Source organism: Protomyctophum bolini (assembly GCF_963924005.1).
Source record: "Protomyctophum bolini genome assembly, chromosome: 13".
In the NCBI taxonomy this organism is placed as follows: Eukaryota; Metazoa; Chordata; class Actinopteri; order Myctophiformes; family Myctophidae; genus Protomyctophum; species Protomyctophum bolini.
The window spans coordinates 14,932,590-14,952,481 of record NC_137874.1 but is presented as its reverse complement, the minus strand read 5'-3'; the positions used below and the strand labels follow the sequence as shown (position 1 = coordinate 14,952,481).

General features: G+C 40.9%; 1 protein-coding gene across 2 annotated transcripts; it reads left to right on the top strand.

Moving 5' to 3' along the window:
- Positions 1 to 237: 237 nt before the first annotated feature.
- Positions 238 to 17,930, top strand: LOC308326533 (putative monooxygenase p33MONOX). 2 transcript variants are annotated; one of them, XM_080779464.1, is made up of 9 exons: positions 238 to 535; positions 2,010 to 2,150; positions 4,325 to 4,389; positions 7,457 to 7,620; positions 8,127 to 8,250; positions 8,874 to 9,001; positions 12,031 to 12,134; positions 12,290 to 12,465; positions 15,517 to 17,930. In XM_080779464.1, exons 3-9 carry the CDS (start codon positions 4,365 to 4,367, stop codon positions 15,717 to 15,719), a joined length of 924 nt encoding a protein of 307 aa, XP_080635590.1. In that variant the 5' UTR covers positions 238 to 535; positions 2,010 to 2,150; positions 4,325 to 4,364; the 3' UTR covers positions 15,720 to 17,930. The 2 variants fall into 2 exon arrangements, with proteins under 2 accessions (XP_080635590.1, XP_080635589.1); XM_080779463.1 differs by having other exon boundaries at positions 248 to 535; positions 15,514 to 17,930.
- The last annotated feature ends 1,962 nt before the right edge of the window (positions 17,931 to 19,892 follow it).

Sequence of the window (19,892 nt, the reverse complement as noted above, 5' to 3'; positions counted from 1 at the left end):
GCAGGTGGTGCTGTTTCATGCTCTCTGCTCTGCACATAGCATGTCCACTTGCTCCTGTATTGTAGTGTAGCCTAGCTTTGAAATGAAAATTGATAGGCTATTATTGCATCAGACTGTCAGACTTCACGCATTAAGTCTACGAAGAGGAACCTTATTTGAGGAGGGAGAGGTTGAAGGTTCCGATTAATTTCATTTTGGACCAGTCCAGACTCGGAGCAGACTAGGCGAACAGGAGGAAGTTGGGTTGGATCTCATGGACCTCGAGCTTGTTCCCTAGCAACGAAGAGACTGAACAAAAGAACCACTGACCTAGCTAGTCTCGCGAGTCGCGAGATCAAGCCACGTACAGGAGTTATTTAGCTAGCGGCCGGAAAGAAACATCCCCTCATTTTATTATAGTTTTGTTGGATAGACTAGAATGGCCGCCGCGGCCGTGTGTCTGAGACTCCGTACGTACAACTGCCTCTTCGCCGTCGACAGAGACAGCTCACGGCCATCTGTGTCCTGCTAGCGTGCGGTCAGTCCGCCATTAGAGGTAAGTGGAGAAGATGAAGTTTTACACATAACGTGATGAGCCTCGCCCTCAGCCTAGTCACCAACCAACGGTTTCCCTTTCCCATGTGTAACCAAACTATCAGTTTTTTAGGAGGATGGCAGAAAATGGCAGATCTACAAGCTCACAACTCTTCGCGGTGCGACGCGTTGTGAGCTTGTAGATCTGCCATTTTCTGTGAGCGACATTTAGGAGGATGCCAGTGTTTTGTCCAGCTCTTGATGGCTGCTTCGTCACCAAAACCTAGACAGTTGAACTTGGGCCTTTCATCGAATAATAAAACATCTGGTCTCACAGTGTCACATTCTTAACACGCATTTTAATGTTGATCTGATGCACGCTGAAATTAATATTTATTTATATAAATGTAATACTACTAGAGACTAGCCAGCTAGGGCAACCGTTGTTTATTGTTGCCTGTAGTCAAGTGTCTTGGCAATGACCCGCAATGGCAATATACGTGTTTTCAATTCGTTGTTTTAATGTACCGGTATGTTATTTTAATGGTTGGTGCCTTACATAGGTTACCAGCCTAGTATTTAATCGATCAGGAACAAATAATACAATATTCGATGTACATCGATCTGCTGGCTGCTGCACATGCTATTACGTAATAATCCCACCCGACATGACAACATGAAGTAATCCTCCAGTCCAATCGGATACAGGATAGTAGACAGACTGGGCACATATAGGGACATCTGCTCTGGGCACCTCGATGTAAAATTTGTCTATTTTGTCCAAATATATATACATTAAATATTATATATTTTTGTAATTGTCTTAAGTAATGCAAAGAAGCCTATACATATATGTGAATATGTACGGTATATCAATATCAGACTTAATTTTATCCTTCAACTTCTTGTTTAAAGGACCACTTTTCAACATATCTTTATATACTTGGTCCTCACTAATGTTCATGATAAAATAGCAAAAGAATTCTACTCACACCAGTGACATCATCATTAGGCAGATTTTTTTTATATATATATATATGGATATAACACTTTGATTTTTATTAACGGTAGAACGATAGCTTCCATTTTTGCATTGCAACTTTTCAGGAATAGAAAGCCGGCAGTTTCTATTAGCTTGGATTCCCTATTTGATGATGTCACTGTTGGACGGGTTTCTGAACTGCCCACAGCCCTCCCATGAGAAACAGATAAGTAATAGGTAGGAACAAAGATGTTGCTATTTTATCATGATCATTAGTGAGAACTAATTATATGAAGATAGGTTGAAAAGTGGTGACATGGTCCTTTAAATGACTGGATATAGAGTCTACAGACTTTCATTGTCGCATGTTCTAATCATGTATAGTTTACTTTACAAGACACCATTTTTCTAATTTGGAATATTTTTTTGGATATGAAGATGTGATGCTATCATCACGACACAGTCGGACACACTGATTGCCTGACCGCCGATTTCTGATTTCTCCACTCCACAGCTGCTTCCCTGACCCGGCCGCTATACCCACAATGCACTGCCATAAGGTGTGTGTGACTGACACAGAACAACCCAGCCTATTGTAGCGGCAACTTCACCAGCCACTCCACTCATTCCACACAAAACACCTCTACAAGCACTGGTAGGTATTGCTCTGTCTAGTCTACGGTCTGATACTGTCTGTCTGCTTCCCACCTGCCTACCAGTTTGTCCAAGGTTGACCTCTGCATTTCTCAAATCACAACATGGTAGTTTATATTTTGTCCCCCTGCTTAGAGGGAGTAGTTCAAACCAAAATACCAAATCCCAAACAAAGTACTGTCACTGTGGCAGCACCTCAACTCAAACATTTCACATCACAAATTCACAGGGTGTAAAAGGGTGGGTCAAATTATTTCACACACATTGCAATGTTTACGAGTAACAAATATCAAATATCAAAACATACCTATATCAAATATAATGTGTGTAATAATAAAGGCAAGAGTGCCTCAGGCATATCATATTGCAGTAGGATCAAGTATGGGAATGCTAGGCCTAGATGGTCTGGCTGTGGAGACTGTCATTTACAGGGGTCTTGTTTTTGGATCTAAAGACCCCTTAGCTGAGAGAGAGATGAAGCAGGGACCCCCATCACATATTGTATAAAATTGTGTTTAATTTTAAACCTTTTCATAGATTTCTTTGTTTGACTGCACTGTCATCTGTGTACATTGGATTCATGTTAATGTGTATTTTCAAACATTTAACCATTAACTGTCAATAGTAAACTTGACCTTTCTGTACTTTGTCTGCTTTTACTTTCCCTGTCTACACCAAACCTCTTTGTCGAAAATAGCCTATCTACGATCTTGTAGATCTGCTATTTTGCTTGTATAATCATTTGGCTTTGGCATTTGATACTGCAATATCTATCGCCTGCCTGGGGATAGCAGACAGTGGTTGTAATTGTGATGTGTCACTGGGGTGATGTGTAAAAAGTATGCACTCATAGCAGTTCAAAAGGGTAGTTGTTAATCCCTGCCATGAAGTTTAATATTTGCCTGTAAATTAATTGAGCGATCGGTTCGGCTTTGATCCATAACTTGCCAAAATAAACATTAAAGAGGCTTGGCTCTTCTTGACCCCTCCAAATGATTAGGTGCAGGTTTCCTATTTAGAGTAATACCTATGTACAGTATTGTATAGTCTACTGCTAACAGACATTGATACAGTACAAGACTAATGTCAGGAATCTAAATAATTTATAATGAAAGTGAACCTGATTTTTTTTTGTATTATTCCCGTACATATAGATAGATTATTCAAGCAGGGGACATTAAATAAAAAAAATCCTGCTTCCTTGATATAATAAAGTGTGACCATTTTGTGACTATGGTCTGTCACTGGTCATATATTCCACACCCTTTGACTCACTCATACTGGCACTGTTTTGACTACTGCAGTTGGCATGCAAATCTGCTGAATCATGTAATCTGTGGGACATCACAGATTCACACACACTATTTCTTCTTGCACGGTGCATGTGCAATTTTTAACCCAACAAAATATGCAATACACATATTGCAAACAAATGACACATTATTTTTAAAGATAAGGCTGTACTGTTTAGCAGAAAGGCCCCTAAAATATCTAAAAAATAAATAAAAATAAAAGCAGATGGGATGTAACCGAAATGAATTTACTTGTACAGTATTCAACAAAGAACAGCATATGAGATATGTTACTGTATCCGTATTAGTTTAATGCATCCTATATTCTATTCCACGATGTAGAACGATGGCTGGTTGAATTGTGGTCATGAAAAACTAAAGTTGCCACAGTACGTGGATAAATTAAACAAATGCACACTGAGAGTGAAAACCCTGCCTGCACCAACATCTCTTCTTCTTCGTATCTCGATTAGGCTCTTCACCCGGCTTAGACCTTTTCAACGCAAACCTCAATCATCTCTTTTTTTATTATTCTCTCGATTTTAACCAAAGTGTCTTTACACAGTCAAGAAATGCATATACTCAAAATAGTGTTTTGTCGGTGTTGCCAAGCACACAATAAAATCAACATAAATCTTAATGGTACAGCTTTCATTGCCTGGCAGCAACAATTGGTTGTTGTTTTTGTTGTTGGAGACGGAGTCTTGTTTCATTTTCCCTGGCAGGTTCCAGGTTACAGCTTTCAGCCTGTACAGTTAAACTTTGCCTTTTGTGTCATTCATTCAGTCAAACAGAAGAGACAGACACAGGCTCTTTGTTCCCTCTCTACATAGGAAGGAGGTCAGATTTTAATAATTAAACAAATACATTTCTCTCTTTCTAGGCCCTGTCTTTGTAGACCTTGTTCAGAACTCACCAGAAACATGTCCGGCTCCAGAGACTTACCAGGTGCGTAGTGGTTCTATATCCTGTATCTCAGTGCTTCTCAATCATTTTCCTGCCAACGACCCCCAAATGTATATGTATTTATACAACAAAGTATACAACAAAGTATACAGCAACAAACTCCCCAAAACCTCCATAAGAGACAATCAGGATTATTCCAAAAACATTTGTTTCAGTTGGTCACATTTGTGCACTCTTTGACACTGAGGGCTAGATTTTGAAGGTGCGTTTTACCTATTACAGTAATATGAGCTGGGGGCGTGAGGTATGTCATATTGCAATTTTAAGCATGTTAAGAAGCGCTTTCGACACCCCGTGGAGTGCGCAAAACGGCCTTGAATTAGTCATGGGAGTGTTTAAGGCGTGTTTGAGAGTTACCCAATCAACATGTCCGTACTATTTTCTTTACCAGTCAGCTGATGTCACATACGGAATGCGCACTTTGGGGATCGTTATTATTACATTTCTTCAGGCTGGCACCATGAAGACATGACATATGACTTTGTCACATTTGGGTTAATTATTCCTATTGCACTGCATGCTGTCACCTTTATGCCTCAAAATAAGTTGTTTCTATTGAGAAACACCAGTAAAATTATATTTTAATTTAAATTATAATTATATTATATTTGAAATGAGTAATGAGTTGAATGCGTGGTGCGTATGCCCGTGATGGTATGGTCTTTGCTCGTAGCATTTTATTGAAGAAGACTTTGATCGAGTGTGATACAGCGTATGAAAGCAAACCTCTCAAGGATTATGGAGATGTTTTTATTTATTTTTAAGGTTGAGAAATGAAATAATTATGGTCGTTTCTAATCTCAACCTTTCAAAAAGAATGGATGCGTCTTTTGCTGGCTGTTGCCATGTCTCATAGAAACAAGTAAATAGGTCTATAAAAATAATCCCAAAATAAGCGCATATAACAGGGGTCTGTAACCTATTTTAAATGAAGTGCCATGTTTTTATTTTCTAGATAGTGAGTCTGCTATATCCAGATTAATTTTAATGACACCACATTAAAATAAAAAACATATTTTGATTGTCCACAAATATAAAGTCCTTCCATCTTTTTAAATATTTTCTTGCACATTGTTATAATGATCATTATATATCCGCCTGCAGTCAGAGTTCATAGTTTTAATGAATGAATGTGATTCATTGTGAGCTGGTAGATCTGCTATTTTCAAAAGTAACATTTTAATTACATTTTTGTATTAGCCGTCCTTAAGTTGGGCAAATGCATTAATCTGGGGATCCTTGACATGGGAATGTGCTGTGTGAGGATCACTGGTTTAAACAACATTAGGAGAAACCTTTAGAAACAAGAAAAGCAACCACAACTACCAATATTTACAAGCAACTTTACAGAAAAAGAAGCCGCTTATAATAAACAGACTTGGCAACACTCCAGCAGCGTCCCAGAGCCGCTCAAGTGTAAAATCAAACAGTGCTTTATCTTCTTTTAGCGTTTATGAGGTGCCTAGACCCACGTCTAATCGTTATGCGCAGGTCAAGGGGCTTAATAGCAAATTGCGCAAAGCGAAAATAATTAACATATGGACACTCCCACAATGCTAAAATATTCAGCAACGTCGTATTCCATATGTGTGTGCGTTCAACACGGGACGATAAGGCTTTCATAATACGATTGTGCGCAGAGCGAGGCCAATTTATGTATTACCACATGGTAAAACGCACCTTCAAAATCCAGCCCTGAGGATTTCCTCACATGATTCCCCCATTTCAGTTGTCTCTGGTTTGTAAATCTGAGTCCTTGATGAACAATTAAATCTTTGGCAGTTATAAATTACATATTGCCCATTTTAAACGATTAATCGTGAGAGTACACAGCAGAACATCCACACCCCACATGATGTAAGTTAACTATTAAGTGCAGAATGCCCACAGTAGGCTAAGCTTACACAACAGCAGAAATTCTCGTTACTCATATTGAGGAATGGCATCTGACTTGGTTTTCAAAGCAGTGGGAACGGGTTTGTCAGTGCTTGTTTTTTACACAGTTGTATGTACACAGAGATCACATTAACCAGGAAATAGTCCCTCTCGAGCCAGATGTTCCAACGTCTCTAACTGCCACAGTGCCAAGTGTCCTCTACGATGTCCGGGGTTCTCAAGCTCTTTTGGGACAGGGCCCACTTGAACATTTTAAAAGCTTTCGTGGCCCACCCATCTGACCACTTAACCCGGCAGCCGGAAGTGTTCAGATGGGTGGGGATTTTCAGAGCATGTTCATTTTAATCATCATTCAGTCAATCGATTGTGTTCTGACTTGGATCAATGGGACTAACGTAGTATACTTATTGGTAAGTTCTTATTGGTATCACAATGAAATGAAAAAAAGTTCTAAAGGCATTTTCCTTTACATGCATTCATCTACATAATCAACATTTATGTTATCCTAACATTACAATCTTAGTGATTATTCAATGATTTGAATGATTTGACTAATATCCTCATAGCCCACTTGTGGTCCCCATCTCAACAGGATGATAATCACTGCTCTCATCTCCACAGCCATAGAAGGCTCCTATGGGAGGGATGTCCCTGCCTCTCGTACAGGATAGTAATCACTAGGGATGTCTCTATCGCTTCCGATCCGATCCCGACCATTTCTGTGTTAACCGATACCAGTGTTGTGTTTATAGCTATCTAGCTATATATCTCGTGTTGTGTTTATAGCAGTTTGGGCAACTCCAAAGCAAACTCCACATGCCCCAACATTTTATTTACTTGCCAAAGTGTCAACCCCTTATACCCCTGTGTCGGATCGGTGGTTATACTGGCATATTCGCCGAAACCGATATGACCCGATATGACAAATAAGGGCCGATACCGTTACTTTTCCGATACCGATACAGTATCGGGACATCTCTAATAATCACTGCTCTCATGTCCACAGCCATAGAAGGCTCCTGTATGGGAGGGATGTCCCTTCCTCTCGTAGTTTAGTTTAGTCTATTAAGGATCCCCATTAGTCTACACTGTAGTGGAGACTATTCTTCCTGGGGTCTGTACAGGTTGATAATCACTGCTCTCCTGTCCACAGCCATAGAAGGCATGGGAGGGATGTCTCTCGGGATGTCCCGTCGAGCCTTCAGCTACGACGACAACCTGGAGGCTCCCATGTCCACCACCCCTCCTGACTTCAGCATAAACAACCTGTGGAGACGGCCAATCATACCGGAGAGGAAGTTTTCTAACCTGACTGAGGTTAGCAGACGAACCCATACATATTTATACTACACGGAAATATAATGAACAAATCTGAAATCCAAACACAGCAGCTAGAATAACAACGACTGGGGCTACGCAGAACAATACATGTGAAATACTTTGATTTAGCAAAGATTTGTTGGTTTTTTGTTTTGTGAGTTGGATTGCTTTGGCCGTTCCAGAACCTGGGTAAGGGGGGAAAACGTGGTTCTCCTAGCTCTCTCTTAATCACTTAAACCCCAGCAACCGTATGCCGGAAAAACATTTGCCGAAAACACAACATGTCACGTTGAGCTTGTCGATCGGCTATTTTCAGCGACAGTATTTAATGTGGAGAGACATTAGACAAGACAGTGAAGACACTAGTATAGAGCCATGAGGGACTTCAACTTCAAAGAACTTTATTTTTCCTTTTGGAAACTTATTTTGTGCAATGATTTAAATTGATGTGTTCAGGTGGTTTAGTGGTTAAGTTCTTATTTCCCATGGTGTGTGTTTTGCAGGAGGATGGGGCTGTTGTTTCCTCTAGCCAGACCACAGTGTCTGACACCGCCCCCACCAGGTCACCAGCGGTAGTGAAAACCAAGGCATCCTCCTCCTCCATCATCATGAACTCTCTCATCACTAGTGAGATGTCCTTTTTTTAAATATACTGTATATAATTATACATGTATTCTTTTAAGTAGTAAAATGTTTCATAAGTTGTGCACACTGTAAAACTGTTCCCATAGTGAATCCTAACCAATAAGCGGTACTACAGTAGGCACTTGTAAATGTAACGTTGTCATGTCAATGAATACAATATAATACACACTGTTGGAGCATGCAGGTGTGTGGAGGCGTATTCTTTACATTATATGTTGTTCTTGTGCAGTAGTATTTATAAGAATTATTTTAAAAGTTGAATAAAGTTGTATACTGCCTGGAACACTTTCTGTTCTGCCGCTATATACACACTCATTCATACCTACCTCCATTCGTGCCATCATCAACAAGGGAAGCAAGAGGAGGTCGCTGCTGTCTAGTTTCAGGGGTGGGTGGGGAGGATGGTTGCACTTCATATTCAAAATGTTATATTATTGTTGTTCGTCGTTGTGATAATGTCTGTCTGTTCTTGTTTATGTAAAGTTTACTGTATGTTCTGTGTTTTTAGAGTTTCTTTTCATCACCTGCTGTAATATGAATTGCCCAGTGTGGGACACAAAACTTGACACCTCTCTGTCTCTCTCTCTCTCTCTCTCTCCGAGTAGAGCAGACCCATGATAGCATGTACAGCTTTGAGCAGAAGGCTGGCCTCACTGACACTAGCTACACTCCACACAAGGGACTCACCGCGGAGGAGACGCGATACCACCACCGTATGCCGGACTCCTTCCAGGTACGTTAGACCTGGGCCCCTGCTGGGCCCTGGCACATGCACTCTCTACATGGAACGGTACACGTTTGTGTCGTTCGGTGCCTTGCTCAAGGACACTGTGCTCACACTGGCATGATGCAAAGCTACGCCATTCATGTTCAACGGAAGTCGGAAGCCAGTGACATGGATATACAAAGCTACAATCCAAATTGAGCTAGCCTCAACTGAAGTTACAAATCTACAAAACAACCACCCTTTGAGTAACTGAAGCATTTATCTGGAATGCAAGCAATTCACACCAGGTCATAATTCAGATATTTAGACTGTCTGTTTTAACCACATTGTACAGTAAGTCATGATAACAGCTCATGTGTATCTCTGGACCCTTACACTTCCCTTTGGTCCCATTAGCACACACAACACAACACCGGAGAATCCTTGGAGGGGCCGTCACGATTATGACATTAACTATTTCATTGTGTTTTTGTTTTTTGTGTTTTTTAGGCCTTGAAGTTGCACAGGGCAGATATGACAAACATAATTATACAAAGAAATTACTGACAAATGTAATAACTTACAAATATACTTAAAACAATTGCACCCGTGTGAAGTGAGGGGCGCTCTTATCATCATCTTCACTTTTCCATCTTGACTTTTCTGTCCTCACTTCTTAAAGGACCACTTCACCACTTTTCAACCTATCTTCATAATAGGTCCTCACTAATAATCATGATAAAATGGCACGATTTTTTTCCTACTCAGTCTGTGTCTCATAGGAGGGCTGTGGGCAGTTTAGAAACCGTCTTCCAGTGACATCATCATTAGGCAGATTCTTTTTTAAACAAGATTTTTTTACAAAAATGTTTAGATTTTCATTATCGTGAGAACGATGGCTTCCATTTTCGCATTGCAACTTTTCAGGACTAGAAAGCCTGCAGTTTCTATTAGCTCAGGTTTTTATGTGTATGCTGGGCATAGTACTTGCTAGCGGCCCTCAAAAATTGCCGATCTAAAAGCTCACGATGTGTTGTGAGCTTGTAGATCAGTTATTTCCACAAGTTTTAGAAAATGTTTGAAAACCTATTGACATTTTTCAACATTATATTATGACGATTATGCAAGCTAATGGGCAATTAGCTCAAATAATTGCGATTAGACGATTATATAATAATTGTGAGGGGCCCACTTCACAGTGAATGAATAACTTGATTAATAGAAGAAAATAGATTAACCTGTGTATAAACTCTCTCAGTAGAATCCATCTGTCTTGTATCTAGTCGTATGATCAGTACTGCCAAACCACTGCATTTTGGCTCAAACATGACTATTTGCAACGCTTCCGGGGTTCAACGCTAGCCTGGCATAGCCAGACTAAGGTCACATTCTCACCCAATACTTCGGTAGACTCGAATGCGTATGGGCGGGGATTTTGGGATTCTTGCATATTTAATTGAGTGCGGTTTGCCTTCACACTGTCATTCGCAGCAATTGGAAACGCAGCAGGGGGGACCTTTATCAATGTGTTCCATTCATAAACTAGCCTACACAGTGAAATCTATGGTAATAAAATTACACTCATAACGTGCATGTGTCGTGCCGTCTGGGGGACCCCCTCTCTCTCGCTTTCTCTCTCTCTCTCTCTCTACGCAAGCAGCCACATGTTCTTTTGGGCATGGAGGCACAGCGCTGCATGAGCGCACTGATATAACTCCCCAGTCCCCACACAGTGACAGCACTGCATGTTTACGGCACGCACGCACAGACAGACAGACAGACAGACAGACAGAATATTCTGTAGGCTATAATAGGCTACACTGCAGTGTTTTTATGTGTTTTCTTAATCAATTGATTAATGTACACGTCCTCATTTCGATCAGGGCTTCAGACAGTCTCCTCATTCGACCACGTCTATCCACAGTAACGGGACATCTTTGCGCTGCTTAAAATATGCCTTCTCCGTCTCCAACTGTGTTCAGCTCCTCACCCGCCACATTGTTTGCTTAATTTCCTTTATTTACTGCGGATTGCATTCACACCTGCACCGAATCGTAGTCAAGTGCGATTGGAAGCGAAGCTAAACCCCCGTTTTTGGGCGGAGTAAAATGCGGTTCTTTGCTGCGCATTAGGATTCGAATGAGCCTTCACACCTGCCAAACGAAGCGCACTTTCTGAAAATGCGCAGCACGATTCGTTTTAATCGCAGCAAAGCTCTCTGGTGAGAATGTGACCTAATATAACTGAGTAGATATTAGTCTGTAACTTTGGTGTGGAAGATTTATTTCCAAGGGTTTGTTACAAACGGATTTCAACAATACAGCAAAAAAGTGGATCCATGGATATTCTTTTTCCTGTGGCAGATTTGTCTGCCAGATTATTCCAGATTAACCGTTTTCTTAATCTGATGTTATATCCAATAACGAGTGTTAGAGGCGGGGGAGAAACAAAGGGGTCCGCAGCTCAGAGCATGCGTGCTGGCTGGGTCTTAGGCTCGTTCGCCTTGTTACAGAAGCCCTGTTGGGGCAAAACACTGCACGTTTGGTCATTTTGAAAGACAAAAATCAGACCTGTGTGAAGTGAGGGGCGCTTTTATCATCTATTGCTTTGTGTAGGACCGAAATAGCCAATTTGCTCGTCTAGTAATGTTTACATATGATGTAAATTCTCCGTTCATTGCCAATGGGAATTTAATGTTTGTGTAGGACAAACATACCGTTTTGCGCAGACACATATGACGTAAATTCTCCATTCATTGTCAATGGCATTTAATGTTTGTGTTAGGTTAGATCTACACTATAGCTGAATATTTTTGATCGCTCATCCGAGCGATCAAAAATAGCGATTTAGCCTAAGACCCAGCATGCACGGTCGGAGCTGCGATGCACTCTGGATGTTGGTATGTAATGTTTTGCCTCTACCACTAATTATTGGATATAATTACATCAGATTAAGGTAAGAAAACGGTTAATACGGAATTCTCCTTTAACGCTACAGGATTGTACAGTGTGTGAATGGTCCATGGATTCAACGACCATGTTTTTTGTGTCGTGCAGAAGATGCAGATTCAGAGCATGGAGGTAAAGGAGGAGAAACAGACCTCATCCACTCAGTCCACCCCCTCCAATACCCCCCACAGCTCGCCTAAACAAAACCGCAGGTACGGTATCCACACACGGAGCCCTGCTGTAAGAATATCTAAAAAGAAAAACGCATGTTAATGGACAGAAAGGCATTGCTACATTCCTGTGTGTTTATTGTCTGTGTCAATGTTGGCCATATGCCCTAGTAACGTGTGTGCTTGTGCGTGTGCAGGAGCTGGTTCAGTAGCACAGGGTCAGAGATGAGTCTGGGTTCCAACGCCAGTGGGGACAGTGGAGCAGATGGTGCTGCTGCAGGAGGTGGAGTGGTGGAAAGGTGGGGCGTGTTTGGACCGCGACCTTTCGACAATAAGCCAACCTCTGACCTGGGATCTGAGTCCACAACCACAGGTAAACACAGACACGCATTGTAACAGGCTTGGGTTGTATGAGAGAGCTGTGTGGGTGTAATGACAGACACAAACACAGGTTCTTCAATTCCCAGGGCATTAATTACATCAAAACTGTTCAGGAAAGGGAAAGAAAATAAAAGTCTCTGTCCTTCTCTGGGAAATAAACTAAGTTCTGTAGAGAGCTCCTGCTCGGTCCGAGGTCTAAACACACACTGCCCCTCAGTTATTCAGTTCAGCTGTTAACGGCTGATAACTAAAGCATTGCTGATCACGGTTCATAAAATGTGAATAAAAAGAAAAAAGACCAAGAGCGATTTAATACTGAGGGCTTTTACCTCCGTTCATGACCTGGGGTAATTTTAGCCTTTAAGCAAAAAGCTCAGAATGGTCGCCTGAGGGTGATCTGTGTCACTGCACAGACTGGTCAGGGCTGTTCAGTGGGGTGCAGACTGGTCAGGGCTGTTCAGTGGGGTGCAGACTGGTCAGGGATGTTCAGTGGGGTGCAGACTGGTCAGGGCTGTTCAGTGGGGTGAAGACTGGTCAGGGTGGCTGTTCAGTGGGGTGAAGACTGGTCAGGGTGGCTGTTCAGTGTGGTGCAGACTGGTCAGGATGGCTGTTCAGTGGGGTGAAGACTGGTCAGGGTGGCTGTTCAGTGGGGTGCAGACTGGTCAGGGTGGCTGGTCAGGGTGGCTGTTCAGTGGGGTGAAGACTGCAGCATCGGTGTGTTATTATGCACTCCACAGGGAAGGCAGACTGGCGACATCACTTGCATCAGAGGAGACGGGTTGTCTATTCTACTCCCTAGTCCTTAACTAATCAATAAGAAAAATTGGGAGGGGGGGGGGGAACTCAGAATAAAGCCTTCAAGTACTACAAATTATTTTATTTCTGTTAATCAGGTTTTCAATAATAATTTCCACCCATATGAAATTATCAGATTCCTGTTTGAGATATTTAATAATTTATATTTGTGTCGGCACACAAGGTTTTCCATAAAGCTGCATATCCACCACAAGTGGTGTCGTTATTGACCATCAGTTTCTTTTTTTCTTTTTACAATATTTGTTTTATTTGGAAAGAGCAATCATTTTTACATATGACACAAGAGCAATTCCCAAGATTTCTTCTTTTTTTTTTCTCCCACCCGTCTTCCCTCCCTCATCCCCCCTCCATGTGGCTCCATCTCCAATGTCTCTGTAAAGTCATTTTTCTTTTAGAAGAGCTACATATTACATCAAGTCCACACTTAAACAGGGACTGACCATCAGTTTCTATAAATTAGCTGCAGCACAAATTCAAGTTAGGTAGCAGTCTGTGTAAACATTGCCATACACTGTTTGAATAAAGGAGCCATTGAATGAACTTCAAACCTAAGGCAAACAGTGATTATTTTTTTCCCCTCCCTACACCAACGTCACAGAGACCGTCTTGCACATTTATTACAACAACATTTTTCATCAACCAGGGATGTAAAGCTGTGGACTTGTGATGTGTGATACACTTGACTTAATACTGAATTTGGGCTGGTTTACACTGACTTGGAAAATATTGGAATCACTTTTCAGGATGACTTTTGGTAGGTACTGAACACAAAATCACAATGATTGATCCGTTTCTGAAGGGATTAAAAAATGGTCAAGATCAGCTATATAAGATCAGCATATTTGTTGTCTCCGTTTGTTTGAGTTTGAAGCCATGCCTTTCAATGTATGGGAAAAGTCTAATTGTTATGTGTAGGAGAGAGAGAAAACATTACAAAACAATGACAGGTAATTTGGAGGGAAATTACATTTCTGCGTTTACTTTAAAGTTTAAAGTAAACGCAGAAATGTAATTTCCCCCCAAATTTTAGTAGTAACAATAATTAATATGGTTTAAAGTTTAAACCATATTAATTATTGTTACTACTACTATTAATAATAATAAATAAGTCCATTCTGGCTAAACATTGAGATTTAGGATAAAATTAATGGTATCCAGTTGCTTCCTCACAAGTAAACACTGACTGGACATTGGTCAGCAGTAACATCAAATTGACTGCAGTATTGATTTTTACAGTACATTTTGATTTAGTTTTAGTCAGTCTTTTGAACAAAATTTCATTTAGTTTTAGTCATATTTTAGTCGCCTGAAATGTTTTAGTTTTAGTCGACTAAATATAAGATCTTAGGTGACTAAATCTACAGTTTATTTTGTCAGCATGCAACACTGGGTTGCATGCTGAAAATAGCAGACTCACAACACGTTGCAAAATCAGCACTGTTACCGGTTACCTATCCACTTGGATAGGCACTTGTGGCACATAAGGCCTTCACAGAGCGCTTCCACTTTTCACGGTCAGCTGCTGCAATCCTCACTTCAGTCCATGATTTCCATCCTGCTTCTTGTCTTTCTTTCTCAACGGTGCGCCTTCAGGTGGTCTTTGGTCTTCCTTTTCTCCGTTTCCCTTCTGGTGCCTGCCATGTCAATGCTGTGTGGCAGTCATTGTTGTGGTCCTGTCGTAGTATGTGTCCAATCATCTTCCATCTACGCAGCTTCACTTCCTCACTCAGCGGTTTCATCTCAGCTCTTTCGAAGTCTACGTCAGCTCCAAGTCTTTAGTGCTGACGTTATCTTGCCAGTGTATACGGAGTATTCTTCGTAGCCTTTGTTCATTTTCCATGTTTCACATCCGTATAGCAGTACTGGCATCACTAGTGTCCTGTACAGTTTTAGCTTGGTTGTTCTCGTGATGCTGTTTGAGCTCCAGGTCTTTTTCAGTCTTGAATGCACCTCTTGCTTTTGACAAAATGTGTGAGTCATACTGTAGTAGTACTAGTCAGTTGGCTGGTATGGTCCTTTTAACTATTCTTCAATGTCTCCCATTCAAGATGTATAGAGTTAACTGTATTATGTGCTGTGTGTGTATAATATAGAACTGTTTGACACCAACACCAACATTCACTCCAGAAAAGTTTTAATCTAATTAGCCCAAAATGGGGACACCTGCATTAAAGTGGTTAAATATTCCTGCTAATTAATTAATAAATATTTTCTTTATTTCCAGCAGGCTTTGCTTTGCAGGCATACCGCGGTGCCCAAAAGCCCACCGCCATGGAAGTGATGAAGGCCCAAGCCACTCGACTGGCTGACGATGCCACACAGAAGGCAGCCCCGCCCGTCATGGAGATACCCACGGTGGAGGCGCGGAAGAAGAGGCCCCACAAACTGAAACCGCGAGACATGAACATCCTCGCTCCCTCTGGCTTCTAGAACGGAGGTGTCACTCCTCGTCTCGCCTCACTCATTAGCTTTCCCAAAAGCAGCTTCACGGTGAATTCACCTTAGTCCCATTAGCAGCAAACTGGCAGCCGCATTTCAATCAATGTATTACTTGTATTACTTGGCAGTGGTTCTCAAATGTTTTAATTTCACAGACCTCCAGTTGTGTTGTGACCCCTATGATTAGGCCACAGACACCCCCCCCCCTTGAGTGTAGAATTGGAACCCTTTGGTTCCATTTGTATATTCTCTTGAGCTACAGATCTATACAGTTCCATTTGGTTTCCTAACTATCAACAGTTTAGCTGGACACCCAAGGACCCCTGGGTTTAGCTGGACACCCAAGGACCCCTGGGTTTAGCTGGACACCCAAGGACCCCTGGGGTTACCAAGACCCCACTTTGAGAACCACTGGTCTGGTCTGATTTAGAATCGTCTGCTTTCTATCACTACGGGGCAGATTGAACAACAATCCCAAAGCCATCTGCAACAAAACAAGCAAATAACTTTTTTGGTTTTGTTTTTTTAAACATGTTTCCAATACCTTTTAAGATTGTTCCGGGGAAACCACGCCCACTTCCAGTAAATCGCCAACCCTCAAACGTTCTCTCCATCTCCCAATGACTTGGGGCTAACGACCAAGTGTAACCTTGCAGTGTAAAAGCACTTTATTTGAAATCCTTTCTTGGTAATTTCTTGGTATTTGATCGGTGTTCAGAAACTAGCTTTTGCTCCCTGTTTACCATGCACTATGGTCCTGTGTGTTTGTGTGTGTGTGTGTGTGTGTGTGTGTGTGTGTGTAGTGGATTTATAATATTTTTGCTGTATGTGTTGAATGTCCCTCAGACCTTACCACTGCACTAACCATAGTCTGTCTACTCGCGTCTGCTTGTCCGTCAGTGATGACCAAGTGCTAATGTTGGTTATTCTGATTTATTAATCTCATCTCACTGCCATTATGTGTAGCCTTCTCAAGACAGGAAAAACACTGATCATCTTCATCTACCCCATTTTAAATTGTTTCCAAATCATTCTTTACTACACATTGCCTTGTATATATATATATATACAGTATGAAACCCAAAATTGCAAACCTGTTGTAAGGCAATCCATTTGATTGGTCTTGTCTGGTGCTGTCGATCTTGATGTCACGTCTATACCTTCAAAAACCAATTACATGCTTGTAGCTATAGTGCAAGCTGTGGATGCACAATAGTCCAAGTGAAAGTAAAGCTTGAATTATACTTATGGCCTTTTCATACTCCAGTTTTAGGTGATAAGGTGACCACTGAAAACTTCAACATGACTTGACTGAGGTCACACCGCGGTGATAAGAGACTCGCCGCTCTCACTAGGTGATAACTTACTCACCTTTTAGGTGAAAGTTGAGCGCAGTATCAAAATCACATTTTAGGTCATCACCCTTTAACCCAGGTTATCAGCTGAAATGGTAGTATGCAGCTACCTTAAGTATACATCAGGCATAAACCCACAGATGGGGGACGAGGGGAATAAAATGCTGGTAAGTATAATCATTCCTGTTCAGTGAACCATGCAAACTATGTTTCATTACATCTTTCGAAACCCCTATAGTATCCGTTTACACAAATGAGGAATTTCACCAAGGTTGGGAGAGATGACGTAAGGACAGACAAATTGAGGAAGGCCATTAATGCTGTTTTGAGGTTGAAGCAAAGATGGCTTTGTCACTATATTTCTTGATGGATTAACCTAGAACAAATACTAGTAATAGTAATTGGCTGCCTCCTGCTCACTGGGACATCCCACTTAATTGTTTAGATGTTTATTTCCTGTTGCAATGAATGATCATGTTCCGGTGTATATAGAAGTAAAACAATTCATTCATAAACTTGAGATTATTTGTATGAAGTTGGGTTTTTGACATTTTATAACTTTTTTGTTTTTGTTTAAAGCTGGATTAAATATTTTCACATACATGTGGGACAAAATATAAGTCTCAAGATAACTCTTGTGGTCACATGTTTTAATGCACTCCTGTAACTCATTTCCAATTGATTTCCAAAGCTGTTTATGGCAGAGGTTGTTCAAGCAAAATCAAACCGAATGGAAAAGTTTGAAATACAAGATTCTTTCAAGAGCGCAATTAACCCGGATGAAATGTCTTTGTAACATGGCCAGTGTTGTTTACCCTTGCAAATGAAGTAAAGTTATCGCTTTGTCCTCTTGTCTTTCTGAATATTGTTCAGTGGCCGAGCGAGGCTGCGGTGCCAATCACATTCCCAGAAATCTTTAGTTGCATATATGATGATTTGAGTAAATAACCTTTAAATCATCCCTGACTGTAAAAGGACACATTTTAAAACTTGTCCACTCTACTGCCATGTGGATTGAAGTTGGCTGAGTGATGTTTTGGATTGATCCTTGATTTTGTTTGTTTGATCAATGTTCATGCGTGTATATGACTGAAAATCCCCCATACACGTGTTGTAAATATGGGAATAAATTCTATTTAATTCTCATTACACTGCCTTAGCTATTTTGATTTGAGTGAGACTCCAAGGACTTTTGAGTAAGATCCTGGAAAATCTAGTTTATAGTGGGTGTTATAAATTAGGTTACAGACATTTTTGGAAGGATAACCCTAAATGGTGCATTTATATAGCGCCTTTATCCAAGGCGCTTTACATAGATTGTGCATTACATTCACCCATTCATACACATTCATACACCGGTACAAACCAGCACATTAGGAGCAATTTGGGGTTCAGTGTCTTGCCCAAGTACACTTCAACATGTAGACAGGAGGAGCCATGGATCATTGGATGACCTGCTCTACCTCCTGATCCACAGTCAGGTCGTGTGCCATTATGGGTGTGTGTATTAAATTAATCAAGACAATAATAGGCTATACAGTAATATGCAAAAACATAATCTGTTCGTACCACATGCATACTGTAGTTCGACGTGACTGAGTGTCCCAGCTAGTGTCCTCACTCCATCCTCGGTGTGTTCCTAGTTACTACTTAACTGACCACCACAGAGGAGATCCTGAATAGAAACCTGATCTTTGGTTGACTTTTTCTGATTACAGGACAAGGCTCCGTTCACCTCCACTACAGATACGATCTCATCATCCAGCCCACATGAAAACTGATGGACTTCAACTTATCAATCAGTATGGAGAATAAGCAAGTAACAAGTTAATTCAGCAGAATAATGTCGTGGACGGTGGTCCGGACACCGGGGCCCTAAGCAGCTGTGTAGTTCATGTAGCCTATAGGGTGGGTTGTTCATCATATGAAAAAACATTTCTATTATGAGTGGTCTCTTCCATGATGACACCCGTCCACACAGCACAACGGGTCGGGTTGATGAGTATATGCAAATACTATAGTAATGATGTGAATAATTATATGCTTTCGCAGTCATCGATTGATTATAAATCAATCAAATTAGTCATCAGATCTCAACCTAGTTGGGCCAAATGAGGGAATATCTTTATTTGTATCTATCTTGTTGAAATGTCTATCTTGAATTCCTTTTCAAAATGTGCCATTATTTGAGTGTCATCCTCTCTCTAGTCTGGTAGATGCAGAGCAGTGGTTCTCAAGCAGTGGTCCGGGGACCACTAGTGGTTGAGGGGGTTCCAGGTGGTCCCCATGCTAAAGGATGGAGAGTTGGTAAGCAAATGGACCCTTATAGATCTTTAACCCTTGAGAGTTTAAAATGAAACCACATTAATGGATTTGGTTTCACTTTACACTCTCAAGAGTTACATTATTGTTAAACATCTGCATTACATACGTTAATTTACAAGAAGTCTACAGTACACAATTGTAGAATTGTTTAATGTAGAAGAATTGTTATTTTGGTCAATGTGTGCCTGTTATCTCTCCTACCTATGGACCTATGAGAGTGTTAAAATGGAACCAAACGGACCCTTACGGGTCCATTTGGTTCCATTTCAACACTTTCAGAGTTAAGGGGTCTTTGCAAATAGAAATTTGAGAACCACTAGTACTAGTTGTACACGAACAAGACCAAGTCTTTGCCACAGACACATTTGTCCATGTACGGACATGTTGGTGACCCCTGATAAGTATTTTAACAGCACTTGTTTGTAGATTATGCCAACAAGTTCAACTATATTATCCTCAGAGTATTATTATCTAACATACTGTA

What these genes read in the sequence shown, in the direction of transcription:
- LOC308326533 (XM_080779463.1), top strand. Translation starts at nt 4,365, where the DNA reads ATGTCCGGCTCCAGAGACTTACCAG. An exon ending in AGTTTTCTAACCTGACTGAG is followed by an intron (nt 7,621 to 8,126) that starts GTTAGCAGACGA and finishes TGTGTTTTGCAG; the next exon opens with GAGGATGGGGCTGTTGTTTC. An exon ending in TCGCCTAAACAAAACCGCAG is followed by an intron (nt 12,135 to 12,289) that starts GTACGGTATCCA and finishes GTGCGTGTGCAG; the next exon opens with GAGCTGGTTCAGTAGCACAG.